Source organism: Notolabrus celidotus, chromosome 11, assembly GCF_009762535.1.
Source record: "Notolabrus celidotus isolate fNotCel1 chromosome 11, fNotCel1.pri, whole genome shotgun sequence".
Lineage (NCBI taxonomy): Eukaryota > Metazoa > Chordata > Actinopteri > Labriformes > Labridae > Notolabrus > Notolabrus celidotus.
Window position 1 is genome coordinate 23,062,463 of NC_048282.1, and position 24,844 is coordinate 23,087,306.

Genomic DNA, 24,844 nt, shown 5'->3' on the forward strand with positions numbered 1-24,844 from the left:
ACTGACTGGTCACGTTTCTTTTGTAGCTCCTGGTTTAAAATGAAATCCACTCGGTGCCATCCCTCCTGGTGGTGTTAGGGGCCTCTGCTGGCAATCTGCGTCACCGAGTGGGCGCTGCAGGTACTCATCTCTGGATCTGCAGTTTGGCGAGTCTAGTCATGGCAAGAATGACCTGGAAACCGAAGTAACTGAACTCTAAAAATCCACCATGGAGCCGGAGCCCAATTCCAACTCCGTAGAACTGAAATATCCATCTGTATCCAACTCTCAGCGTGAGCTGGCCACAAATATGTATGAGGCCATGGGTGATGGAAATGTCAATATTGTGGACTCATTAGTGAGAGGTGGAAGTGACCCCAGTGCATATCCTTCTTCTAGCTATCAGAGGAGTGTTCACCAGAGATTCATAAGGAGGAGCCTCTGGTTTTCTGACACAGATGAGCAGACCTTTGAAGCACCTGAATGTGACAACAGGAGTAAGATCTTGAACATAAACCTGCGAACAATAGTGGACAGGACACGGGGGACTAGTTGTGGGATACAAGAAGGTTCAAGCACTGAAAGTCAAGGGGGGCATAAAGACAGCGCAACAGAGAGCGCCAGTGCTGATGAAGAAAAGGAGAAAGGCAGGGATGCCTTAAATCTTACGTGCAATGATGCTGGTAAAGCTACCATCAAGGCAGCCAGTGAGGAGACTGAGGAGGAGGCCGAGATGAAAGCAGTCTCCACATCTCCAGGGGGAAGATTCCTCAAATTTGACATAGAGCTAGGAAGAGGGTCCTTCAAGACGGTCTACAAGGGTCTGGATACGGAGACCTGGGTGGAGGTTGCCTGGTGTGAGCTGCAGGTAAAGTACTAACGCTGGCTTTTTCCTTAAACTGTGACTTTAAAGCATCCACACACACCACCCTTTTTTTTGCATTCTCAAACTTGCAGCAGGGCGTGGGCTTCACTTTCAAATGACTAGTGCATCGCTTACATCAGTGTGGGAATGCCTGACTCTAGCAGGATGCCTCCTTAAGGAGCTCCCCTCTTTGTCCAAGAAGCTTCACACATGATGGTAGTATGATGAGGCGGTCTTCAGGGAGCTGTCAATCATCCAAAGTCAAGTCAAAGAGTCTACTAAGCTGCAAATGGGTTACCACCACTACACTTTAAATGGTTTACACAGGGAAAGTGATTGACAAGCATTAGCTGCTGACTTTGAGATGCAGGAAGTATAACGATCAGCAGTTTTGTAGATGCACAAGAAGAGCATATCTTGTCTTGTATTACCCAGACACAGGAAAATCACCAGCTTAGACTGTGCAAAGGTATTAACTAATTATTTCCGTCCTTTGGAGACTGCAGGGAGGATAATCTCTCTCTCTCTCCCTCTCTCTCCCAGGAGGCTTAGGGGGTACTACAGTAAGCATGACTTGAAGAAAGAGACCTTGTACTGTGATGTTTTACTCAGATTTAAATAGCTAATGATCAATTTCCAATGGTTTATTCTTGAACATTTTTTTTGCTGTGGTGATTTGCCTCACTGATGACGTAGTGACACTGAGCATAGTAATTAGATCAGACAGTGCACGAGATGCTTCTGTATGCTCTGTCCCAGCAGTGTTTCTGCATGTTTCGTGCAATCCTATTTCCTCCCTCCCTCCCTCTGTGCAACAGGAGGTAGGCAGACAGGAAACAGCTGAAGTGTGCTGTAGCCTGCTGGGTATCGTGTGGTGGTCCTGTGGGCTCGATGAACACCTATCCAGAGGCTACTGAAAACATGCAACATCAGTCCTCTGAGAGACAGACTGAGGCTCACTGAAAGAAACAAAGGTCACTACATGTTTTGTTTTACTGGCAGTGACACATTGAAGACAAAGAAAGAGATTCCAAGATTACATGCCATTGCAGGGAGTAAGTCAAAGATATCACAGCTGATAGACATGATGACTTCACTTCCATGCTGATGTCATGCAGGCTGATAGTAGCGGTGAGCAATCCCTCAAGCTCACAACATTGAGCTGCAGTGGACTCGGGATGTGGAACAGGAAGCAATCTACAGTGTTTTATTCTCCCCTGGTGTAACATTAAAACTCCCTCTAGTGGACAGTCAGTCAGTGATAGATGTAAATCACAATTCAAATGGTTCAAATCATCTCATAGTCACTCACTGTATTATAGTCAGGGTTCGTACGGGTGCTTGAAATCCTTGAAAATGCTTGCATTTTAATGTTGTGTTTTCAAGGTTTGAAAAATGCTTTTTGAAGAATTTTGGGTCTAAGTGCTTTTCAATACTTGAAATTGTAAACATATATATTTCACAATTAAGAGCAATCTGACTCAACAGATCGATTAAATGGAGAGAAATAAAGTAGTCAAATGTAAAAAAAAACGCTCTCCCTGATGGGTTCGCGTGTGTGACATGCATAGACTCTATAAAATATGGACATAGTATCCGTGACATCACCCATCTGTTTCTGAAGAGCTGTTTTAGGAGTGATCTTCGGCAGGAGCCATATTGCTGCTATCGAGGATTGTGACATAAAGAGGCGGGCTTTGAGCCGCCTGTCAATCAAGTCAAGTCAGCTGTGCCTCTTTATTTCTGCTGTAAAGATCGGCTTTTGTGAATTGGTGTGTATGTGGTTTCCGGTACTTCCGGAGCCAGCCTCAAGCGGATCCTCGATGAACTGCAGTTTTTAGCATTGTGTCTGAACATTGATGGCTTATTAATAACCGTATCAATAACAATATCAATTTTAACAGAAGAAAAGATGAAAAAAATTCAGACTGATGTGGCCTGTTGAGGTCTTAAAATGACATGACTACAGCTGATATAATTTGGCCCACCCAGTGCAAACCCTCATTCCTCTCTTACTGTATGTCTTGAAAAGTAGTACTTGAAAAGTTTGAAAATTGACCATAAAAGTCCTTGAAAAGTGCTTGAATTTGACCATGAAAAAAGTGTACAAACCCTGTATAGTTTTTATTTTGAGTAAAGTCTTCCATAAAGTTGTAATCTTTTGCTTAACTGATCAGTGTGTTTCGCCAGAGCACTCTCTGGTATGTTAGCTTACTGAGCAATTCAGAACCCTCCTTTGTGTGCCTGAGGGACTAAGGTTTGAAATAATATAATACAACGGCCTTGTTCAGTTAAGCAGTGCTTGTGATCTCATGCTGATTAAGTGAGTGAATGAGTTAAATTATGAGAGGTGGTTTCGAGCTGTTCTGTATTAAAAATTAAGTGCGGCAGATCTGTAAAATCAGAACATACAAGTCATTTTAGGCTTAAAGCTAGGGTTGGAAGTCACGGAAAACAAGCATGAATTTGAATGCAGCATTTCCTCAGGACTCCGTCTAACCCCTCCCCCCCTCCCCTCCAAGCTCCTCCGAAACGACGCCTCTGCTAACCAGCACAAGCGGCGCTGATTCGCGACCATATGATCGTGACTGATTCAAAACCGGTCCTCAGCACATCGTTTGTGTTTTGCACTACGTCAGCTCATGTCTCACTCAGTGGTAAGAAAACACCAAAACATTATCATAGTGAAAGTTAAAAACACAAACAACATGAAATGTACGCACAGGAGGCGGGCAGAACGGCAGGATGGGATTTGATTGGTTTCATAATTTGGCTCCTGATGGCAGGGATTGGTTGGTGTTTTCCCAGGTTTACTCCGGCTGTAGATAGCGGCTTTTTATCACTCTTTTTTAAGAACACATTATGTATTGATTACCATCGGGACAGAAAGATAATTTTAACCAGTATAACAAAAAGTGAAACTAAATCTGACTACCAAGTACCAACCCCAGCTTTAAACCAATTTTGACAATTTGACTGCAACTGGCAGACGGTTTTTGAAATGTCACATTATTTTTCATATTCAGTTGAACCAATAATGATTTTCTCCATTCTTTTAAAATGTTAAAAGAGTTAAAAAATGGCCGTAAAAGTTACCAGAAATTGAGATCAACATCTTCAGAATCCTGCAGCAATTCTTTGCAGATAAATCACTCAGTTCATTAAAAAAATAATGACATATGATGATCTTATAAATTGTTTTGAATATTCTCCACTCTTCTTGGGTGTTTCAATATACTTAAACAAGTAATCTGAGATAATTTGCAGAATAAATGATCATGAAAATAAAACAAAGCCCTATTTAGTGGCCTCGTTCTGTCCAAAAAAGCAGCAGCAAAAGTATCCTGAATGACCAAGAAAACCAGCAAACAATTACATTTTTCAAGCTAGGGTATTTTATTATTATTTATTTAATGACTCGATATAGGTATGGCTAAATAATTACTGATCTGCAACATTTTTTTAATAACCGAATAGCTTCATGTCTTGTAGTTCTTACATTTTCCAATAAATCTTCAGCTATTACGTGGGGAGAAGAGCATGAAATGCATCGTTTTGAGATGTTTCAAGGTTTCCTCATTGTGTGATGCTGTGAACTGAACACGCCTTAAATCTGAGTGGGTGTAGTAATCTCAGCCGGCAGACATTTTATTGTAGTGCAGCAAATGAGATGTTTTATTGACAGTCTTAAGGAGAGTTTTCGGTGTTTGTAACTCCAGGGGGATTCATCAGCGTGTGTAATGTTATTTTGTGGCATAGAAGGAGTCGCTGGAAAGATTATTGGTCTGATCCAAGAACCCACACTGCTTATATTTACACAGATCAGCTCAGTGAAGATTTCATGCCTGTGTAATAGTGATTTACTTTTACTGTCACATGTACATAATGCTAGCTTTGCTCTGCTCCAGGATGACGGCTGTGCTTTCTGTGGAAGGCCGAGAGCAGGAGATATGAGTCTGTGATTTTCCACTGTTTTCCCTCCTTCCATCGGTCACATGGCTTTTTTGCCCAGAAATTTTAATCTGGTCCTATGTTTATTCTTTCTCCCTCTCTTCCTCCCCCTCTCTCTCCTCTTATTTCCTCCCATACCCATCTCCCCCACATCTCTGTTTCCGTGCCAGGCTGCTGGCATAACACAGATGGCCCTGGCTCAGGCAAGGATGTTAATCTGAGAGAAAGATGCCTGTTGTGAGTTTTTTCATTGTCGGGGAAGAAACACTTCTTGTGTTTCTATTTGCCCCTCGATCACTGGAACTCTTTTTTTTAAACTTTGAAAACGTCATGTTCCTGTCAGTTGTGACGTGTGTTTAGATATATCACACTTTTGAATGCTGTGTGCACGCTCACAGTCAGAGTTTACTTCTGACCTTTTTTCACAGACTTCTCTGTGGTATTTGGCAGAGAGCTTGTTGTCCCGTAGATTAATCTGGTTCTCAGCTTGTGAATGCAGTCCTGGAAATGATGTGGAGCAGCCCGTCTCTGAGTGTTTGCCGTAGATTTGAGCTTCTTGAACCAAACAGACCCAGCAAATATTTGATTGTATGAGTCACTAGGCCACTATCTTGGTTCCAAACATGGGACTTTGCCCTAATGGTAGATGAGATTCTGCCATGTTTTAGCATCATCATGCTTTTGAAAGCATGGTGTATGGGTGTCTCTTAGAGTTAGAGCCGGCCCTAACTGACTTGGTGCCCTAGGCAAGATTTCAACTGGTGCCCCTTGTACTGTAACCAACTCCATCAACAATCACATCACATACACTGAAAGACACCTGACATACAGCTTTATGTTTTACAGGTTTTCTTATTTTAAAAGAACATTGATAAAATGGTAATAACCCTGATATTTATCAGGAAAAAATAATACAATTTAAGAATATATAATGTAAAAGTAGTAAAAGCTATTCAATCATTATATAACACAATCATTTTCACAGTACAGACACTTTTAATGACGCAACAGTAAAGTGATGACTGAAAAGCCAGAAGCAAAATGCTTATTGAAGCTTAGCCTAAATTTTCTATCTAATTAAGCTAACAGCTTCCAAAGTGTGAAGAAGAAAACAAAAACAAGTAAATCATGAACACTTAAAAACTTAAAAAACTGCTTTGGAAACTATTTTTTTAAAAGCCAAAAGTGAATCACAAGCTTTTAAATGTATACTGGCATCACTCCGCAATTTAACCCCAAATTTTATTAGATAAAATAATATTATTTTTCCTATTATCGTCAAATTTTCGTCCTCACTCATTTAGGGTGCAACCGGCGCCCCCCATGGACAGCCGGCACCCCTGTCATTTGCCTATACTGCCTATACCAAGGGCTGGCCCTGCTTAGAGTGCTAAAAACAACACCTGCTTGACTGCAAAAGAAAGAGTTAGAAATGCCCAAGTGGGTCATTCATTACAGCCCATTTGGCATTAGAGGCCCAGGGAAGCAGGAACAGTCAGACCCAGTGGCTGTAGCTAACAATGCTTTGTCAGTGGCCTCATCTTCAGGCATGCTTGAGCTCCTGTGTCACTCAGCCTAAGAGCCTGAGGAAAAGAGGACAAGGATGTTCGAGCCACAGCAGTTTAGCCAATGGTACACAGCAGCACAAACAGGGTTGTCAGAGAATGGCTATTTGATACATGGGAAACCATCTGTGCCTGGCATTGTTAAAAAATAAAAACTTTATGTGCTGTCATAAAATGAATGGTTATGAGAAACTTTCCCAGAGTTTTAGAAAGGGAAGGGAATAATTGTGTCCCTCAAAACCACATTTTCAGAAGTGAATAAGGATTCAAGTAAAGGTGGGCTGTTAAATATCTCCTCCTCTTGCTCCTCTGCCTCTGCCTTGAATGGAATAAAATTAGCATACTGGTATACCACCTGCCAAATCCAGGGTACATTTTGGCGAGACAAAAAAAATCAGCTCACATGCCACCCTGGCATAAAAAAAAAATTCTTGTATTGAGAACTGTCATTTTTAAGATGAAGCTCTGATGTTAAAAATAGTTGGGGATTGAGGTTTACAGGATATGTTCCAAAGTTCTACTGTCAGGTACCAGATACATGTGCTTACAGTACAGTGTCCACTAGGGATGGGCATTTCAAGCCAAAACCCTATTTGATAATAATTGGCATCTATTTGACAATTATTCGAATAATCACCCCCCCCAAAAAAAACACACGCACACGCACACGCACACACCTGTCCCATTAACAGCCCATTTGTGTGGCTGTTGTGTTAACCAGCAGCAGGACGAGGCGCTGCTAGTAGTGGGCACTGACAGCATTCGTCTCAATCTTTACGTCAGGGTTTCTGTGACACGGCGTGGCGGGTGTGTTTACATTTTACAGCCATGCTCAGTCTCTGGAAACACGTGTGGTGTGAGATTCAGAAACAGAGAAAATCGCTGCGACTGTCGCAAATGTTTTCTTCTTCTTTAGCTATTTAATGCAGTTAGCATTCTTCTTCTTCTGTTTGTTAATGTGGTTAGCAAACAGCTTTAAGACGCTCTATAGCCACCGTTTGGTGGGACAACCGTATTATAACCAGGCACCAGTAAAAATTATGAAAAATTGTACTTTTAAAATGAGAAAATATTCGAAGTAACTATTGGGGTTTTTTTTTAAGGGATTTTTTGTGGGGCTTTTTCGCCTTTTATTGACAGGACAGCTGAAGAGAGACAGGAAATGTGCGGAGTAGAGAGAGGGGGAAGACATGCAGCTTGCATCAAGACACAAATGTAAATTAGGTACATCAGAAATCAATTAGAAGTGTTTACAGGACAGTACAGAGGATAGAGAATTTGTTAAGAGCTGGTGCATGCTGGTGAAAAACAAGCTAAAAACACCTGCTGTTGGTCATCACAAGAGCAGCACCCTCTAAAATGACACTTCATTGCTGTAGCTGAGTAACCATTTACTGAATCTCCTATTGCCTTTTTGATTTGGGTTTTTCAGCATAAAAGGACACAGTTGTGGTATTATTGAGCAAATTACAGTGATTAGGTACATTTCGGTGAGTCTGTGAGTGCCCACTGTTCCTCTCCACCCATGCACTTTTGACTTTAAAATTTATTTCTCTGATTGAATGATTACCTTAACACATTTCTTTGCGAATAAAATACTAGTGTATTGAAAATAATTACCATTGCACTTTCAATCAGTGATCAACTTCCTGCACTCTCATAGTCTCACCCTAAACTGATACAGAACGAAATGAATTAAAAGCACCTTTAGCCGCTCTCATCTCTCCCCCATTAATAAGAAGTGTCACAATTGCTCATTAGGAATGGTAATCTCTACTGGAATTTAACACGGTTATTTATTTGTATGAAAACACCTTGAGTACCTCTGCATCCTCTTTAGGCCTCCTGCTTAGACCCTGTGGTATGAAGACAAGGGTTACTTTGAATAAATGTACACTCTAGCTGACCTCTGCATCATTAAGCCATTTACATAATAATGAGTGAAAGAACAAACACCCATACTGTAGCAGTAGTTAAGAGAAATCTAAAACTGTTATTTGACAGCTCATACATAAAGCCTCTCAGGTTCACAGACTGTTACATGAATAGAGTTTCTCTGTTTAGCTTTGTTAATATCGCTGTTGAAATTGTGAGATTTGTATGGCAGGATGCTGTTATTTGTTATTTCCGCGTGTCCCCGAGACAGTTGGCGTTGTGTTTGTGCTTGGAATGTAGATGCCTGGCTTAAATTGAGGCAAAGTGGTTCCAATAGTCTGACCTGCTTCAACGTAATGTATTTATTTTTAAGGAAATTTCTAATTTTGAGGAAAAACTTTACGACTAGTACTGAAGTACCTTCTGTTAAATCCAAACTTTATGAAGCTTAGAGCTTTCACCTGCACCAGGGAGTTTCTGATTGAACCCTGTGGTCATTTTAGGACTACTCAGATTGGCTGATGTAGCAATATGTTGCCTTTACTAAAAGGCCATTATTTTAAATTCATCAGGCTGCTGTTTGTGTACGACAGATGGCCTGCAATGCCCAGCCAAAATACAACCAGGAAACCCCTCAAAAATTTGAAAGTGTATGTTTACACATTTCTACTTCCCCATCCTCCTCTTGTTGCAGTTGTCTGATATTTTCTCTTTTGTCATACCTGACTAGTTTGAGCTATCTTTTCAGTATCTATTCTGATTTTATTGTCTAGTACTGTCCAGTTAAGATAACTCAACTTTGTTTATATAGCACCTTTCATACATGCAAACATGCAGCCCAAAGTGCTTAAAAATTGACAACAGCAATGGTAAAATTATAAAAGGCGTGATTATAAATAGAATACTTAAAAATAAAATAAAATCAATACAGTAAAATTAATAAAATAAGTAAGGAAGGAAGAGTTTAAAATAAGAAAGTTAAAAAGATCAGATAAATACAGGAAATAAATAGCTAAGTAAATAAGATAATTAAAAGCAATTATTATAATAATAAATTACTAAAAATTAAAAAGTGAATTCAAAAGGTAAGTCTTTTGTTTTGTTTTAACTAACTTTTTGTAGGTAAAAAGATAACGTTCCGTTTCACCCTTTTGGGCGCTGTTTGTATAGTGCACAAAGAAAATATCAGCAACATTTCTCCACAGTTAGCTCCAAAACATCATAAAAATGTAGAGTGAATTTTTAAAAGTCATTTTTTTAATCACATTTAGGGGAATATTTCTGATCTTCTTCACATTTAATTTTATTGTGAAAAATATATTCAGTTAAAATCATTGTTAAATTCATATGTTAAATATAAATCTAAATTTTAAATATAAGCAACATTTATATTTATATTTAGCATTTGGATTTATATTTAACATTTATATTTATTTTTAATATTTATATTTAACATTTGTATTTATATTTAACATTTATATTTATATTTAACATTTATATTAAACATTTTATATTTAACATTTATATTTATATTTAACATATGGATTTAACAGAGATTTTAACTTAATATGTTTTTCACAACAAAATTAAATGTGAAGAAGATCACTAATTTTCCTCTTAATTTGATAAAGTGATTTTTAAAAATTCACTCTACATTTTTATGAAGTTTTGGAGCTAAATGTGGAGAAATGTTGCTGTTATTTTTTGGCGTGCACAACTTTACAGACGGCGCCCCATACAGCCATCCTACAGTAGTAGCTTACAGTTGGCAGTAAATGAAAAATCCGATCATTCTTCATCTCTGATCACCGATAAACTGGATGATTTTTGGTAAAGGGTCCTCGGACGATGAAAAGGTTGGCTGCCTAAAATTCTCCATGAGGGAGAACCTGTGTTGTGTCCTGCCTGTGTCGTGTTTAGTCTGGGTCAGGGTATTTTGCTGAATCAAGCCTTTCTTTCTGGCTCTGTGCCCGCACACTGCAGCGGCTGATAAAATGGTCAGGGGGGGGGGGGGGGGGGGGGGGGGGGGGTTTGGCCAGGCTCCCTAGTTCAGCTCAAGACATCTCTACCAAGCACAGCACTCTCCTCTGCCTTGTCTGAGCTCTTACCATTACCATCTGGGAAAAGAGGCATATGTGCATGACTGCCCAAATGCCACACTCCCTTCCTGGCTTGTATGATTCCACTCTGGCTTCATTAGGCTTTAAGTCATTTACATTGGCATGGAGCACATTTGTGAATATTTGTCTCAAGTTCAGAGCAACTGGGGTGAGATTGCCACCCTGGGTATCATGGCACCACAGCTATTTGTAGCTGGCTCTATGAGCTTCTGTGCAGTTTTTACAATGGGCAATAAGTGTGTGTTGAAGATGTCACTACCAGCTGTCACTCCTCAGCTTCTCCAGGACAGACTTGCTAAAGCCTCCTCTGGTCCTATCTGAAGCCTTGTTGAAAATAAATAGAAAGCTGAGAAAACATGACATGTTTTATCTTTGATGCTTCACTTTAAAGGACAAATAATGTTTGGTTCTTATTTTACATTAGTGTTGACAGTCGCATTAACCATTCTATTAAACAATGAAAGTTTGAGCACCAGTGAAGAGAGGAGCGTCAAGTACACCAGAGCTAGTAAGGGTGCTTTTAATCTGTGTAAACGACCCGTTCTCACTTCTCAGAGTACCTGTGCATTACTAAAGCACACCAAGCGTTCCAGAAAATCTTGTCTATCCAAAGTGGTAAGCCATTTATTTTTCATGGCTTGAGCATCTTTTCCTTTTAAAGTGAAGTCTTGTAGAAGACTGGCTAAAATAATTATAGAACTCATTGATTTTTTTGTAAGTTGCTGTATTAAATCATGCTTTTACCTTCCTTAGAGGTTGTGGTTTTATCTTATTTATTTGTTCTTTTAAAAAATGGAAGAGACATTTCTCAGCTTTCTATAACTAACTGTAACAGGATCAAGATCTACTTATCCTCATGTTTCAGTGGGTCTCCTTTTACATGTTTGGAGCCAAGCCAATAGATTGATGGTCCTATATTATCAGCAGATATTGCCTTTAGTGCTGGACCCATAGACTGTATAAATAATGGATGTAGTATCCGCCATAGTATACGTCACACATCTGTTTCTGAAGCCCTGTTTCAAAGTCAATCGTTTGCGGGAACCATATTGGAAATGTGGAACTCAACCAAACTGCTGACGAGCTAGTGTAAGGTAAAGAGGCAGGCTTTGAGCGTCCTCGCTAACAGCTACAGTGTTCCCACCTGTCAATCAAGTCAGGTGTGTCTCTCACAATGGACAACTCATAATCTTAATATGGGGGTGTAACGATTCTTTTTTACAATGATTCGATTCGTATCACGATTTGTGGTTGCGTTACGATTAAAGGACGATATTGGTTTATTTAGAATGATACGATCCGAAATGATTCAGTAACTTTTTAGCCAAAAATTCAACCAGTGTGACTGTGACATAGATACCTTGATACTGGACAGTCCTAGATTCCTGTTGTTGCCGTGGTGTTTTTTGCCCAAGCCGAGTTTTGGCCTAGTCTCTGACTTCTGCTGTAAAGATCGGCTTTTTTGAATTGGTGTGTATGTGGTTTCCGGTACTTCTGGAGCCAGCCTCAAGTGGACACTCGATGAACTGCAGTTTTTAGCACTTCCGCATTGGCTTCAATTCTCACGGCCGGAGGTTGCTGCTTGGCTGGAACCCACAATTCTATTAGTCGAACTTAATTGCAATTATTTAAACCATTCACTGCATCCTGTCATATTTTCCTTCGTCTGTTTTAATTATTAATTAAACATATTTGGGGTTTATAACTCTCGGAGGAGATTACAATGTGCTACAGGAAGTCATGCAAGTTTCAAGTATTTATGATTTTATACTTGAATAATGAAGCAATCAGTGATAATGATATTATGAGCAGCATTAATCAATAGTTTCATTATTTCCAGCCCTAATTTGCTTGTTACAAATACATATGTATTTTGAGGTTAGATTTGAATTCTATTAATTTATTTATGAGAAAGTGTTTTAAAAGTATTTTTGTGATTTGATATTTTTGACATTTTTTGACATTTTTCATTATAGTCATCTTTATTTAAGCTAAATTATAAAATATCCCAAACCCCATTTCTTATATTTAGCATTAAAACCCTTGACAAATTGAAATAGTCTTTGTTGGGAGGATTTACGCACGTTTGGCTTCAAAACTCAGCCAGTTAGGCTTAAAACAAAGACGTTTCCAAATCTGCAGTTGTCATTATTCAAATCACTGTTTGAATACATGCCTATTTCGTAAGCTGCAGTAGTCTTTTTGAGGAGGCAAGTGTCTAATCAGAATTTTCTGTTTCTTTGTGTCTGAGTCAAAGAACAGTTTCTTTGTCACCCTACGCGTTTAGTCAATGACAGGAAAGAGGTTTATAGGAGGCTTGTATTCCTTAATCCACATTGGCTAACTCCCGGTCACGATCAGCCAGACTCATTCAAACGTTGAAACACCCATGTAAAAAACACAAGTGGTCCACTCATGGTTTATTTTAGTCTTAAGTGCATGTGTGACATAATGCTTTGTTGTTACTTTTGTTAAGTTGGGCTGAAAAGAATGTGCTTGTGTCATAAATCTCCTTACCCACATATTCTGCTTACATCTCTCCCTTGACATCCAAACATCAGAGATGTGCTTTGACCAAACGCTGATGTTATCAAAGCTTTTTGTCATGCTATCACAGCGAGTCATCCTAGAAGATGTTCCTGTCTTTCAGGCTCCACCTTGAAGCGAGTGTTGCATGCACTCTCTTTCGCCCCACAGCGGTCTCACTGACACGTCTTCGCTCTTCATATTATACCGTGCCAACCTGAATGCCAGCGTGCCAATTAGCTCAACTTTAATTTAGACTGCGTGCGTGTAAGGTGGGTTAACACTGAGGTAGTGATAATGGAGTGACGTGCAGAGCTGTGAGCTAAAAATCTTCTGCAGTCATGACTGATGGAACAGCAATTCAGCTGTGGGCATTCTGCTGGCTCATGGCTCGCCCTGCAGCAGGTTTGGTTGCAGCAGCTGAAGACCTGCAGAAGTCATCTGACCAGTATTAAGGATGGGTGCAGCTAGGGTGGCAGGGTCGGCAAATAATTTAGCATTTCTCCATCAACGTGCAGCTGATTATCTTTTTCCATTGACTCTCAACAACTTGTTACAATGTCTATGAAGCGGTGGATAAGGCACAGCTTTAGGGTGGGAGTTCTGTCTTGGCCTCCAAAAAAAGTATGGATGGAGTCAATAAAGCATTAAATTAAGCTCTCATTGTTGTGTTACTGAACTATACTAAGACATTGTGGCTCTGTGGTTTCACTGTGGCTAGCTCTGTCTGTCTGTGTCTGTCTGTGTGTGTGTGTGTGTGTGTGTGTGTGTGTGTGTGTGTGTGTGTGTGTGTGTGTGTGTGTGTGTGTGTGTGTGTGTGTGTGTGTGTGTGTGTGTGTGTGTGTGTGTGTGTGTGTGTGTGTGTGTGTGTGTGTGTATGTGTATGTGTATGTGTGTGTGTGTGTGTGTGTGTGTGTCTGAGAAATCTTTAGAGGTTTCTCTTCAGTGTCCTAATGATTTCAACGGAGCCTGTTTCGTTTGTTTTACAAGCACTTCCTGAGGAGAAATATTTTCTTACTTAATCTTCTTAGCCAAATGTTTTCACACATATTAAGGACTCTGGGTTTAGCTGTCTTGCTTTAACAGTTGAAGTTGTTGACACGTTCTTTGAATATTAATCCCTGTCACACTATTGCTACTAAATCCAAATGATGCTAATCTGTGCTTTTGTTAACCAAGGATCATGATGTGGCCGTTGTAATGAAGGGACAGAGAAACTTGTAATTAGGAGCACGAAGCAGTGCAGAGAAACCAAGTTAATGTTTTGAGTGTAACTTGGCTTTGTAATGAGGAGTCATGCTGAAACCTGTTAGATTCCTAATAAGTTTACTCCCCTTGTTAAGATGTCACTGGTTCACCGACTTCAGTTATTTGAATCCATGCTGAGAACTGTGAACTGCTCTGGCATCATTAGAGGTACTCTAAGAGAAAGGAACTTTGTATGGTGACTTAAGTCAGCTGCTGCTCATTTTATGGACCCATCCAGGCCAAAGTCTGAGAATAATAAAGTCAAAAGGGTTCTCTTAAAATGAAAGCCTGTTATCTCTACCTCTGTGCTTTTCCAGTGGTCAGTTCATCTCCTTATAAAGGCAACATTTAATTTTGTGAGAGCACCAAAAGAGGCTGATGGTTTCTCATCGTTTTAATCTTTTTTAATTCGGTTTATTAATTTTTTTATTATATTAGAAATATAATAGTCAATCATTTACATTTACCACTAGTTTTATATTGCAGTTAGAGCTAGGCGATATATATACCAAAAAAAAACATCTTTTAATGCATTTTTCTTTCATATCAATCAGTATCTATAAAAATTATGATAAATATCAAATCATTATTTCATTTAAATTGAAAAGCAGATTTTTACTCCTGAGTGAAAGTTGAAGACAGACAGTGTGTTGGTTTGTATCTGGATTTAGTTTTCTGATAAGCTTCTTGAATCCATCTTTCCTGACGGTGCTAACAGGAAGCAGGTCTTTAATGTAAGATGACATTTTTATGAAGTTTTAGTTTGTAGATTCTTATTTTTCTCAGGTTGAGACAATTTGCATAATCAGATTTATTTACCCACATCCTGAAAGTGTATTTAATGAAGTGTATTAAGTTAGTAGTTAATGCTGAGTCAGCACAGTGTTGGCTGCTTTGAGCTGGTTGGTAATCTAATTTTTAACGAACATTTGTTATATCTGTATTGAGAAAATGTATGATAATTATCGTCATCGAATTATCGCCCAGCCCCAGTTGCAGTCGTTCTGCTTTTGTTTGTCTCTGAAATGTACCGCTATTAAATCAGTTAAATCGAAGTTATGTATAAATATTTTGTGGTATCACGGTCTATTTACCTGCTCTAAGCCTATCAAATCTGTCTGTACCTCTCCAGCCGAAAGACTTATGTACGAATATTCACACCCTTAATCTGGGTATCTAATTTCAGTTATGGCGGTGGAGAATCCATCTTGGTAAATGTCATGATTGACCTTTTTTGCATTACTAAATCAATTTGTGTGTGTGTGTGTGTGTGTGTGTGTGTGTGTGTGTGTGTGTGTGTGTGTGTGTGTGTGTGTGTGTGTGTGTGTGTGTGTGTGTGTGTGTGTGTGTGTGTGTGTGTGTGTGTGTGTGTGTGTGTGTGTGTGTGTGTGTGTGTGTGTGGGAGATGGGAGTCAGTGTTAATAATATATTACCCAGGAGTTTTCTGCTTCTGAGAAAGTGGTTCTAAAGTCAAAAGTTTTTCTCTGCTTGAGAACATATTCAGCATCCATCACTCATTCTTGTTGGCCTGTCAGATGTCTCTTAGATTGATGCTCCAGAGAGGAGACCTGTCTCTCCTTCGCTCCCACAGCTCCCCCTCCACCGGGGACGATTGGGTTGTATTGGTGGATGATCAATAGAGGGCACTTACTCTGCTATAGCCCCCTTTGGTGCTCTACTACCTGTTTTGATCAATCAAAAAGTGGCACCCTCTGTGTCACTCTTTTGTCAGTGAAACATTGCTTTGGCTCGCCTTCTCACCAACTCAAAACACAACTGTGCCTGGTTACTACTTCCATACACAGTTATTATTGTGATGATGTTCTGAGCACTGCAGTTTGTTTTGGTTCATTCTGCTCCTATTCATGTCAGAAAGACTTATTTAATGATAAATCTATAAAATGCTTGCAGAGCTCTTTGCTGTGTTAGAATGTGTGTTATTTGGAGATATCCCTGAACTATTCTCTCATTGTTTGACAGATTTATATTGGGGTGTTTGAGTCTGATAGACTAATAATCAAGCTTAGTAATGCTGACTACAATTCACAGATCGGCTTGCTTTTTTGATTCTTTTCTTTTTCTTCATTTCTTTTGGGGCTCTTCATTCCTTTATAGACGGTGAACTGTGAGGAGTGAGTGGGGAAGGGCATGTGGCAAACCACCTCTGTACCTGCACCAAACTGGTACCCCGCTTTTTTTCTTTTAAAGGGCAATGTCACAATTTCTGATAATCTAGGACAGGGGTTCCCAATGTATGGGTCAGGATCATAGACTGTAAAAAAAAAAAATGGACGTCATCTCGCTCGGCTGGAAGTGAGGCTTCCACAAAAACTGCTCCCCTGGTGGCTGGCTGCAGTATAGGTCAAACACTCCGTCTCCCCCATTCATTTGAATTGGACTGTGGTGATATGAAGTTATTATCGGACTGTTTTGTGTTCAAGGCCTATTTTTTCTGAAAAGTTTCTTTTTCATTAGTTATTAGAGTTTAAAAACGGGGTTTTACATTCGGATTCACTTTGATTGACAGCTGCCGTAGAGCGAAACTCCATAGGATCTCGGGACGGTACGCTATAGGGCGGAGCTCGTTACTGTGGCAACACAGAAATTACCGTGGCAACACAGAAATTCTCTACTGCGCAGACTCTGGCTGCCCAAGATGGCAGCGCACTGGAACGGGATATTTTGGCTTCAAAACCATTCAATGAGAAAAGGCTGAGCATCGCTGTCCATTTTATTTACAGTCTATGGTCGGGACCCTCTGGGGGGGTCTCGAAACACAAACGGGGGGTCGTGAGATGTCTTCCAGAATGTTTATTTTTTTAAGTTATCTAAAAATATTATCATTATTTATTTTTGTTTATTACCTTGTTTTCTTATGTTTATCTTCTTTTTTGTTTGTGCTGTTTATTATTATTATTTCATTATAATTATTATTCTTTTTTTTTGTATTTATTTTTGTATTTTATCTCTTCTCTTTGTTGGTTTTGTATTGCTAATATATAATTTGTTAACCTTTGGTGAACAAAGAAATACTAAAAAAAATGCAGTAAAAAAGTTGAATGACTAAAGTTATCTAAAAATAGTACATTTTACCCATCATATTAAAAAATATCGACACAAATAGTAGTAGCTAAACTTGAAATAAAACCTTGAAAATAGAAAATGTAATGAGTTGTCTGCCTTTCTTTTTGCCAGATGACTCCTAAGTTTAGTGTTAGTGAACAGTTAATTATCAAAAGCATCAGTAGCAGTAGGTTAATTCATAACAGCACAGGAAACACAGCCACATGCTCATATAGGTAGGGTCATTTTCTGAAGACCAGCTACTTGAAGCAACATTAAATCACTTTGAGGGACAGTGGGGGTCGAGAATCTTTATATTTTGGGGGTTGTTGGCTGAAAAGTTTGGGAACCCCTGATCTAGGATGTTTATGTTTCACAGGTAAACTAAATGGCATGGCAGTTTTTTTAATCCAGGAATTGGCACACAGCAATTTACAATGTGTTCTTTAATCACTGTCAAGACTCCAGGTACATCTTGCATCTTCAAAGTAGACATAGCTTGGTATTTTGCTTGCTATTAGGCAGCTGGAGCGATACCATCTAACAGTGCATACCGTACATTCTGTAGCACAAATGGCCACAGTATAATTCAAATACCATACGAAGGCAGTGTTGGTGCTGTGTTCTACCTATAGAATTATATACATTGCATTTTTTGCCTACCTGACAGTTGGCAGGTAGACAGCAAGAGCCTTCACATATAACAGACAAGCTCCTCTAATTGGGAATTCAGAGTCTTATAGATCCTTAGATCCTCAAGTTAAGAAGTGGAGCTGATCTCCATATCTCTAGAATAAGGGCACATTCTTCTGAAATGGACAGTATGCATCGGGATGACATGTGATATGAGGCCAGGAATTTGATTTGAACACATACCTTTGCAATTACACGGTGTATTAGCCTGCAAAGTTCCCAGGACAAGTCTCATAATCTGTAACGTGTTCCTTCCAGCTTCCAGAGATTCCATGTACTGATATTTATTTTCTTTCTCTTATAATTCCATGTTGAGGTATGAGCTGCTAAAGCTATGAAACTACAAAGTCAGCACACATATGGTTGGCAACAGTGGAGTGCAACTTTATGTGCTGTTTCCTCTGTTGATGCCTTGTGTATGGCATCCTTTTTGTGTTGAACCTTTTCTGGGCGGCACCACGCTGCGCTGCAGAAGGCTAACAGGACTTCCACCAGATCTGTCCTGTCTGTCTCCGATCTGCTGCGGTCCGAGCAGGACCACCGGACAGCTGGAGTCATGTGACCAAGTTTTTCCTGCGGTAATTACTGAATCAAGGATTCTCCTCCTCCTCCTCTCCTCACCCATGTTGTTTTTATGATCCTCTGAAAACCTCTGACCTGTTGACTCCAGGCCTGCCTCCGCTCAAAATGACATTTTGTTGTCATAGTTAGAAATGATGTAACGATAACACAGTGTTCTATTCTGAAAATGAACCGGATGTTTTCATATTGTTTTGGTGCCTGACTTCCTGTCAAGCTCCATCTGCTCTGTTGAGATTGATGCGTCTTGCTCCGGCATCCAGCAAAAATACAAGTCTTGCGTATCTGATTCATTGCGTTCCAACCAAGCGGCAACCTCCGGTCTAAAAATATGAGTCCAATGCGGAAGTGTTAAACGCTGCAGTTCATCGAGGATCTGCTTGAGGCTGGCTCTGGAAGTACCAGAAGTCACATACACACGAAAGGGAAAAAGCCGATCCTTACAGCAGAAATAAACATGTTTACAGCCTGGTGTAGACGAGTGTAGTCTGAATAGCTCATTTCTTGATGTGCTTGCACTGTGAGGGGATACATTTTTTCTCTTCACGCAGCAATTTCAAAGATATTGAGATTACGAGTCTTCCAATGAGAGGCACAGCTGCCAGCGGGAACGCTGCAGCTGTTGGCTAGGAGGCTCCAACTGCAATAAAAGCAATATGGCTGCCGCCGCCGATTGGTCTCAAAACAGCGCTTCAGAAACAGATGGGTGACGTCACATATACTAAGTCCATATTTTACACAGTCTATGGTTCTGACCTGCCAGATCAGAGACACAGCTGGAACGCAACGGAGTGGATCCAGTGGAAGATAACACTTTGACTAGAATAGAAACTTATCAGATCCGGTGCCGTGACAGACCGGAGACGGACCGGAGACGGACCGGAGACGGACCGGAGACGGACCTGGTGGAATTTGGCCGTGAAGCTTTCTTAAATCTGGTGTTCAGCCTGCGGTTGATAAGCATCTAAAAACATACACACAAACAAACCGTAAACAGTCAGTCAGCAAGCAGCGTTTGTTTATTCTAGAATCTCAGATAATAATGATTGAGACTTATTACAAACTCTGATCCCTCACTGTAACTTTAAAGCAACATTATGTTTCAGATATTGATGCTTCTGTGCCCTGAAACTCGCATTCTTCTCGTGCTTCAGTGTGCACATGTATCTGTCTGTGTACCCCGCCATACTGTGCACAAACACCTCTGAACCTACATGTGGCTTCTGAATTATGCAAAGCCCCAATGTCTGCTGAGAGGCAAGACAGAAGTAGGAGAACAAATGGAGGTGTGTGTGTGTGTGTGGGAATGTGCCGGTGTTGTGAGCAGCAGGATTCCTGAAAGATGAATGTAGATGTGATGAGAGCGGGAGGGATCGGTAAAGAGAAGCAGTAATAAAAGGAGGAAATCTGCAATGCCTGATGGTTAAAAATGCTTTTCACTCCTCCCTGTTGTCCCCCACTGCCCCCTTTTTTGACCTGTGCTTCAGGTAAAACTTTAGTCCACGTGCTGCTCTTGTGCAGCAAGGAGCGCTCGGGGATAACCCAGCCCAACTTAGGCGGCCCAGCCCCAGCCTTCCATTGCTCAGCTTGCCTCAGTAGAAAGGGTTCTCTGCAGAACTGAATAATTCATGGGCCGTTAGAAGAGTGCAGTGAAAATCCCCACCCCCCAAACACTTGCACACAAAACCTGATATGCCACACACACACACACACACACACACACACACACACACACACACACACACACACACACACACACACACACACACACACACACACACACACACACACACACACACACACACACGCACACACACGCCATGCTTCATCATCCTACCAGTCCGCTCCTTAACACACTGCATCACATTCAACTGTGTTTTTATTTTTAGACTCTTCCGGCTGATTTTGTATTTTCTCTGCTGTGCCATCTCACTGGGAGTCCACTGTGGTTGAATAATTAAATGGATCAGATCTGGCTAGGTTGTGTTCATTGCATTCCATCAGCAGTGTCATCCATCCCTTTGAGGGGTGGGGTCCTGCCTCCAGTTCATGCTCACTGCTGAATGCATGCATGTGTGTTACGTAAGTCAATGCTATAGTAGATAAAAAAGGAGCATATGCTGTCAGAAAAACACATGGCATTACCAAGAGCAAGGTGCTGTCAGAGTGGGGTTAGCCTTTCAGAGAATTTGAGAGGAGGCAGCTACCAAGATGTGTTTGTATGTGTGTGTGTGCAGGGGATGTTTGGATACAGAGAAGGGAGTGGCTGGTGTTAGGCGTGCAGAGAGGGAGACAGATTGCAGATGGGGGGGAGGGGGGAAAGGAGTAAAGGTAGTAGATGAGAGAGTGAGCAGGCAAGTGAAGAAGATAGAAAAAGATGGAGGAGATCGATGACGCTTAACCTTTAGCCGCAGTGTGTAGTGGGTGTGACCATGTTAATGTGTGGGCTCATTTCCTCCAAGAGCCTCTGTTGATGTCATGCTTTAATGTGGTGTAGCTGAACCGAATGGGTGGTCACATGTTACTAGGGTTGCAAAGGGGTGGAAAGTATCCGGTAAATTTCCATGGGAAGTTAAGCTGGGGAATTTTGGAAATATTCCAAATTGGAAACTTTCCATGGGAATTTATGGGAATTAACTGGGAATTAATGATAATTTAATGGAAAGGTATCATATCCAAGCATAAATATTTGTTTTGTTATAATCAAACATCCATCCAAAATAATACAATTAAAACAGATTTATTTGTAAGTAGAACTTTATCAAGTATAAATATTTTACTGAACAATCAATTCTTTCATTGAAGAACAAAAACATGAATGTTGAGTTAAATATTACTCATCCACCTGACCCAACCCATTCAAAACTTAACAAATGCAATCCCAACAAAGTCCCATTCAAAATGTTAAATGAAAAGAGCCGCTCTCCCTCCAAAAAAGTCCCATTCAACATGCAAATAAAAAATCATCTTCCCTCAAGCTTCTCAAGCCTAGCCTCTGCAGGATTCTAGAAATCATGTGTGCATGTGATGGAGGAATATACAGAGCATGTAGAGGACGTGGTCTCAATAGCCCTGCAGTAAGCAGTGTGCTATGTCCATGTGATTGAGGAATAGCATAGATCAACTGTACTTGCATACTTGCATGAAATCTGGTTGTTTTAGTCAGGCTTATGCTAACATATATTTCCCCCAACGATATTTAAGTTCCCTATTAAGAGCCAACCTTCAGTTTAGTAAATTCCTGGTTTATTCCCGTTAATTCCAATGGAACGTTTCCAACTTTGAAAATTCCAAGAATTTTGCAACCCTACATGTTACTAGCATAAACTTGAAATACACTTTAAATATTAAACACATCCATGTTATCAAGCCTGAATCTTGTTCATGCTTGAGAAATTCATTGATCTGGATTCTTCCCACACACAACTGCTGACAGGCATTATCTTTGATATACATATGGTCCAATTAGAGATGTGTATTTAGCTCAAAGACTGCTACTTACCCCATCCTCATTACTGTTTTTCCCACATAGTGTATGCATGATTTACAATGTGCAGTGAAGTGCTTCCAAGCTGACGGCCTCCTCCATCTGGCTGAGCACATGTAATAAAATAAGTGTGTTATCATTAGGGCTTGATTCTCTTTCTATTTTCTCACTCTACATTTGTTGCTTTTTCTCCAGGATCGTAAGCTGTCGAAAGTAGAACGCCAGCGCTTCAAGGAGGAAGCAGAGATGCTGAAGGGTCTCCAGCATCCCAACATTGTCCGTTTCTATGACTTCTGGGAATCACCCGTGAAAGGAAAGAAGTGCATTGTACTAGTAACAGAACTCATGACTTCAGGAACACTAAAAACGTGAGTTTAATGATCATTTATAATCTTTACTTTGTCAAAGGAATGCCTACCTTTCTACATCTTAAAGAAAATATTAGAGTATATTATGTTTAAACTCATATGATTGTCAGGTAATGTGTCTCTCTCCTTCCAACAGCTATCTGAAGCGTTTTAAGGTAATGAAGCCAAAGGTGCTGAGAAGCTGGTGCAGACAGATCCTGAAAGGCCTTCACTTTCTCCACACCAGGACTCCTCCCATCATACATAGGGACCTCAAATGTGATAACATCTTCATCACTGGACCTACAGGCTCGGTCAAAATTGGTGATTTAGGACTGGCAACTCTCAAGGCTGCTTCCTTTGCAAAGAGTGTCATAGGTACTGGGCTCTGACATGTTTCTTTGCATGCTTGTTTTGATGCTTGTTTTAAAATCAGTGACTGACTGATCCATCTGTCTCTATTTTCCTCTCTTCAGGGACACCAGAGTTTATGGCACCAGAGATGTATGAGGAACACTACGATGAGGCTGTGGATGTTTACGCTTTTGGCATGTGTATGCTGGAGATGGCCACCTCAGAATACCCCTACTCAGAGTGTCAGAATGCTGCTCAGATATACCGCAAAGTCACCAGTGTGAGTCCTGCTCCTGCTCCGTTTTTCAGTTTGTGTCAGAATTGAGACATTGGGCAGAAATATTGTTGTAAGGTTTTGCGTAGATTATTTTGGTAGCTCTGAAATATAAACAACTGTAATAATCATAAAACGTATTATTATTATACAGACAAAACAAAACTAGCTTTCTGTTAGATGTCACACATATTGTATACAGCAGCTTTTGACACTACATGTAACAATAATTTAGATTAAGTATCAGAAATATTTAAAGATGCCACACACACACACACACACACACATACGTTGTGTGGCAGTCTCGATATTTATGTCAGTGTTTGTGTGACGCAGCGTGACGTCTGTGTTTACATTTTACAGCCATGCTCAGTCTCTGGAAATACGTGTCTAGTGGTGTGAGATTCAGAAATGGAGAAAAACGCTGCGACTGTCGTGAATGCTTTCTTCTTCTTTTGCTATTTAATGCAGTTAGCAAACAGCTTCAAGACGCTCTATAACCTCTGTCTGGTGGGAATACCATATTGCAACCAGGCACCTGAAAAAACATGAAAAATTGTACCTTTAGAATGAGAAAATATTCGAAGTAACTAATATAACGAAGTAAAATTTACAAAGTAAATGAATATTTGAATATTCCAAAAATCATTACCCATCCCTAGTTGCAAATACACTTCTGGTTCTCTCAGCCATACAGTGTAATTCTCTCACTTTGCTCCAAAAAAAGTCAGCAAATATCTTTTTAATGTCACAATCCTCTAGAAGAGATTCTGCCTGAAGCAAACACTTTGTAATCATGCAGGGTCATGCGTAGTGATCCTGAAAAAGGTGACAGAAATGTTTGTAGTTACTGTACTTCACTACATTATACTGTACATCTCCTGAGTATTTAACTGCAGGGATGCAGCTATAGTACAAAATCTGCTGTGTTGTGTTCGGCTTGATGTATCCCCATCCTTGAATTTCTTGGGTGAAAAACCTAATGAGCCATATGGTGTCACAGAGGGAGTGCAAATCTGCTTTGTTTTTTAGACAAAGCCTGAAGGCCGTATTCCACTCAGTTTCACCAAGTCTGCCTTTGATAGCAAAGCTTAGAGCAAACTGTTTTTAGATCAGGGGGTGTCTAAAGTTATGATGGACTTCCTGATTTGATGAAAAGTATTGATTTTCTTCTCCTGAGACTTGGCAGGGTTGGACTCTGAAAGATGACTCTTTCACCTGCTGTTAAATAAGAGAAGCCCTCTGTGCCCATATCAGTGGTTGGGCAGCATCAGTGCATCTGTCTCTGAATACTGTTCTCTGTATTGTTACTGTATGCATATTAGATTTGCCTGCAGGGACCACTGCAGGATATTAATAGGGGATTGATCAAAGAGAAACCCTGATAGCTTTATACTACTCCCTGAGCACATACAGTGTGCAGCTGTATAATTTGAATGAATTATAAACCAAAGGGTGCATTAACATTATATCTTAGATGCACAAAGTGACTCCTAAGAATGGATAACCTCATGAGCGAGTCAACACCGCAGATAATGTTGCACCATAGAGGGAGTGATGGAGGTAAAGAAAAGCTGCAAACAAAATAGATCAGTCAAGAAGGTCGGAGTGCTCGGCTAAGAAGACAATTAAGAAAAATGTAGAGAGTGTTTAGAAAAAAAAAATGTTTTGAAGTTATCATCCTACCAAATGTATTTGGTATCAAATTCCCCATGTTGAAAACACTATGAAAAAGGCTAAAGCAGCTTTCCCATCACTCCTGCTGTCCATTAATACACTTTGGATGTTCTGAACAGTAAATTTACTGCACGCTTTGAGACCAGCTTGTAACTGTTTTAGTTTACAGAGTAACAACCGAAACCAGGACATACTCATTTGAATTATATGGATGCAATTTCCTTTGTGGAATCCACTGAAA

The 24,844-nt window shown here is 40.1% G+C and overlaps 1 protein-coding gene across 5 annotated transcripts in view; it reads left to right on the top strand.

Moving 5' to 3' along the window:
• LOC117821210 (serine/threonine-protein kinase WNK2-like) overlaps nucleotides 1-24,844 on the top strand; it is a 51,279-nt gene that overhangs the window by 872 nt on the left and 25,563 nt on the right. For all 5 annotated transcript variants that reach the window (XM_034695318.1, XM_034695316.1, XM_034695317.1 and 2 more), the window contains exons 2-5: nucleotides 27-847; nucleotides 22,147-22,319; nucleotides 22,456-22,676; nucleotides 22,775-22,932. In XM_034695318.1, the coding sequence (XP_034551209.1) occupies nucleotides 209-847; nucleotides 22,147-22,319; nucleotides 22,456-22,676; nucleotides 22,775-22,932 (1,191 nt within the window). In that variant the 5' untranslated portion in view covers nucleotides 27-208. The remainder of the gene's footprint in view (nucleotides 1-26; nucleotides 848-22,146; nucleotides 22,320-22,455; nucleotides 22,677-22,774; nucleotides 22,933-24,844) is intronic.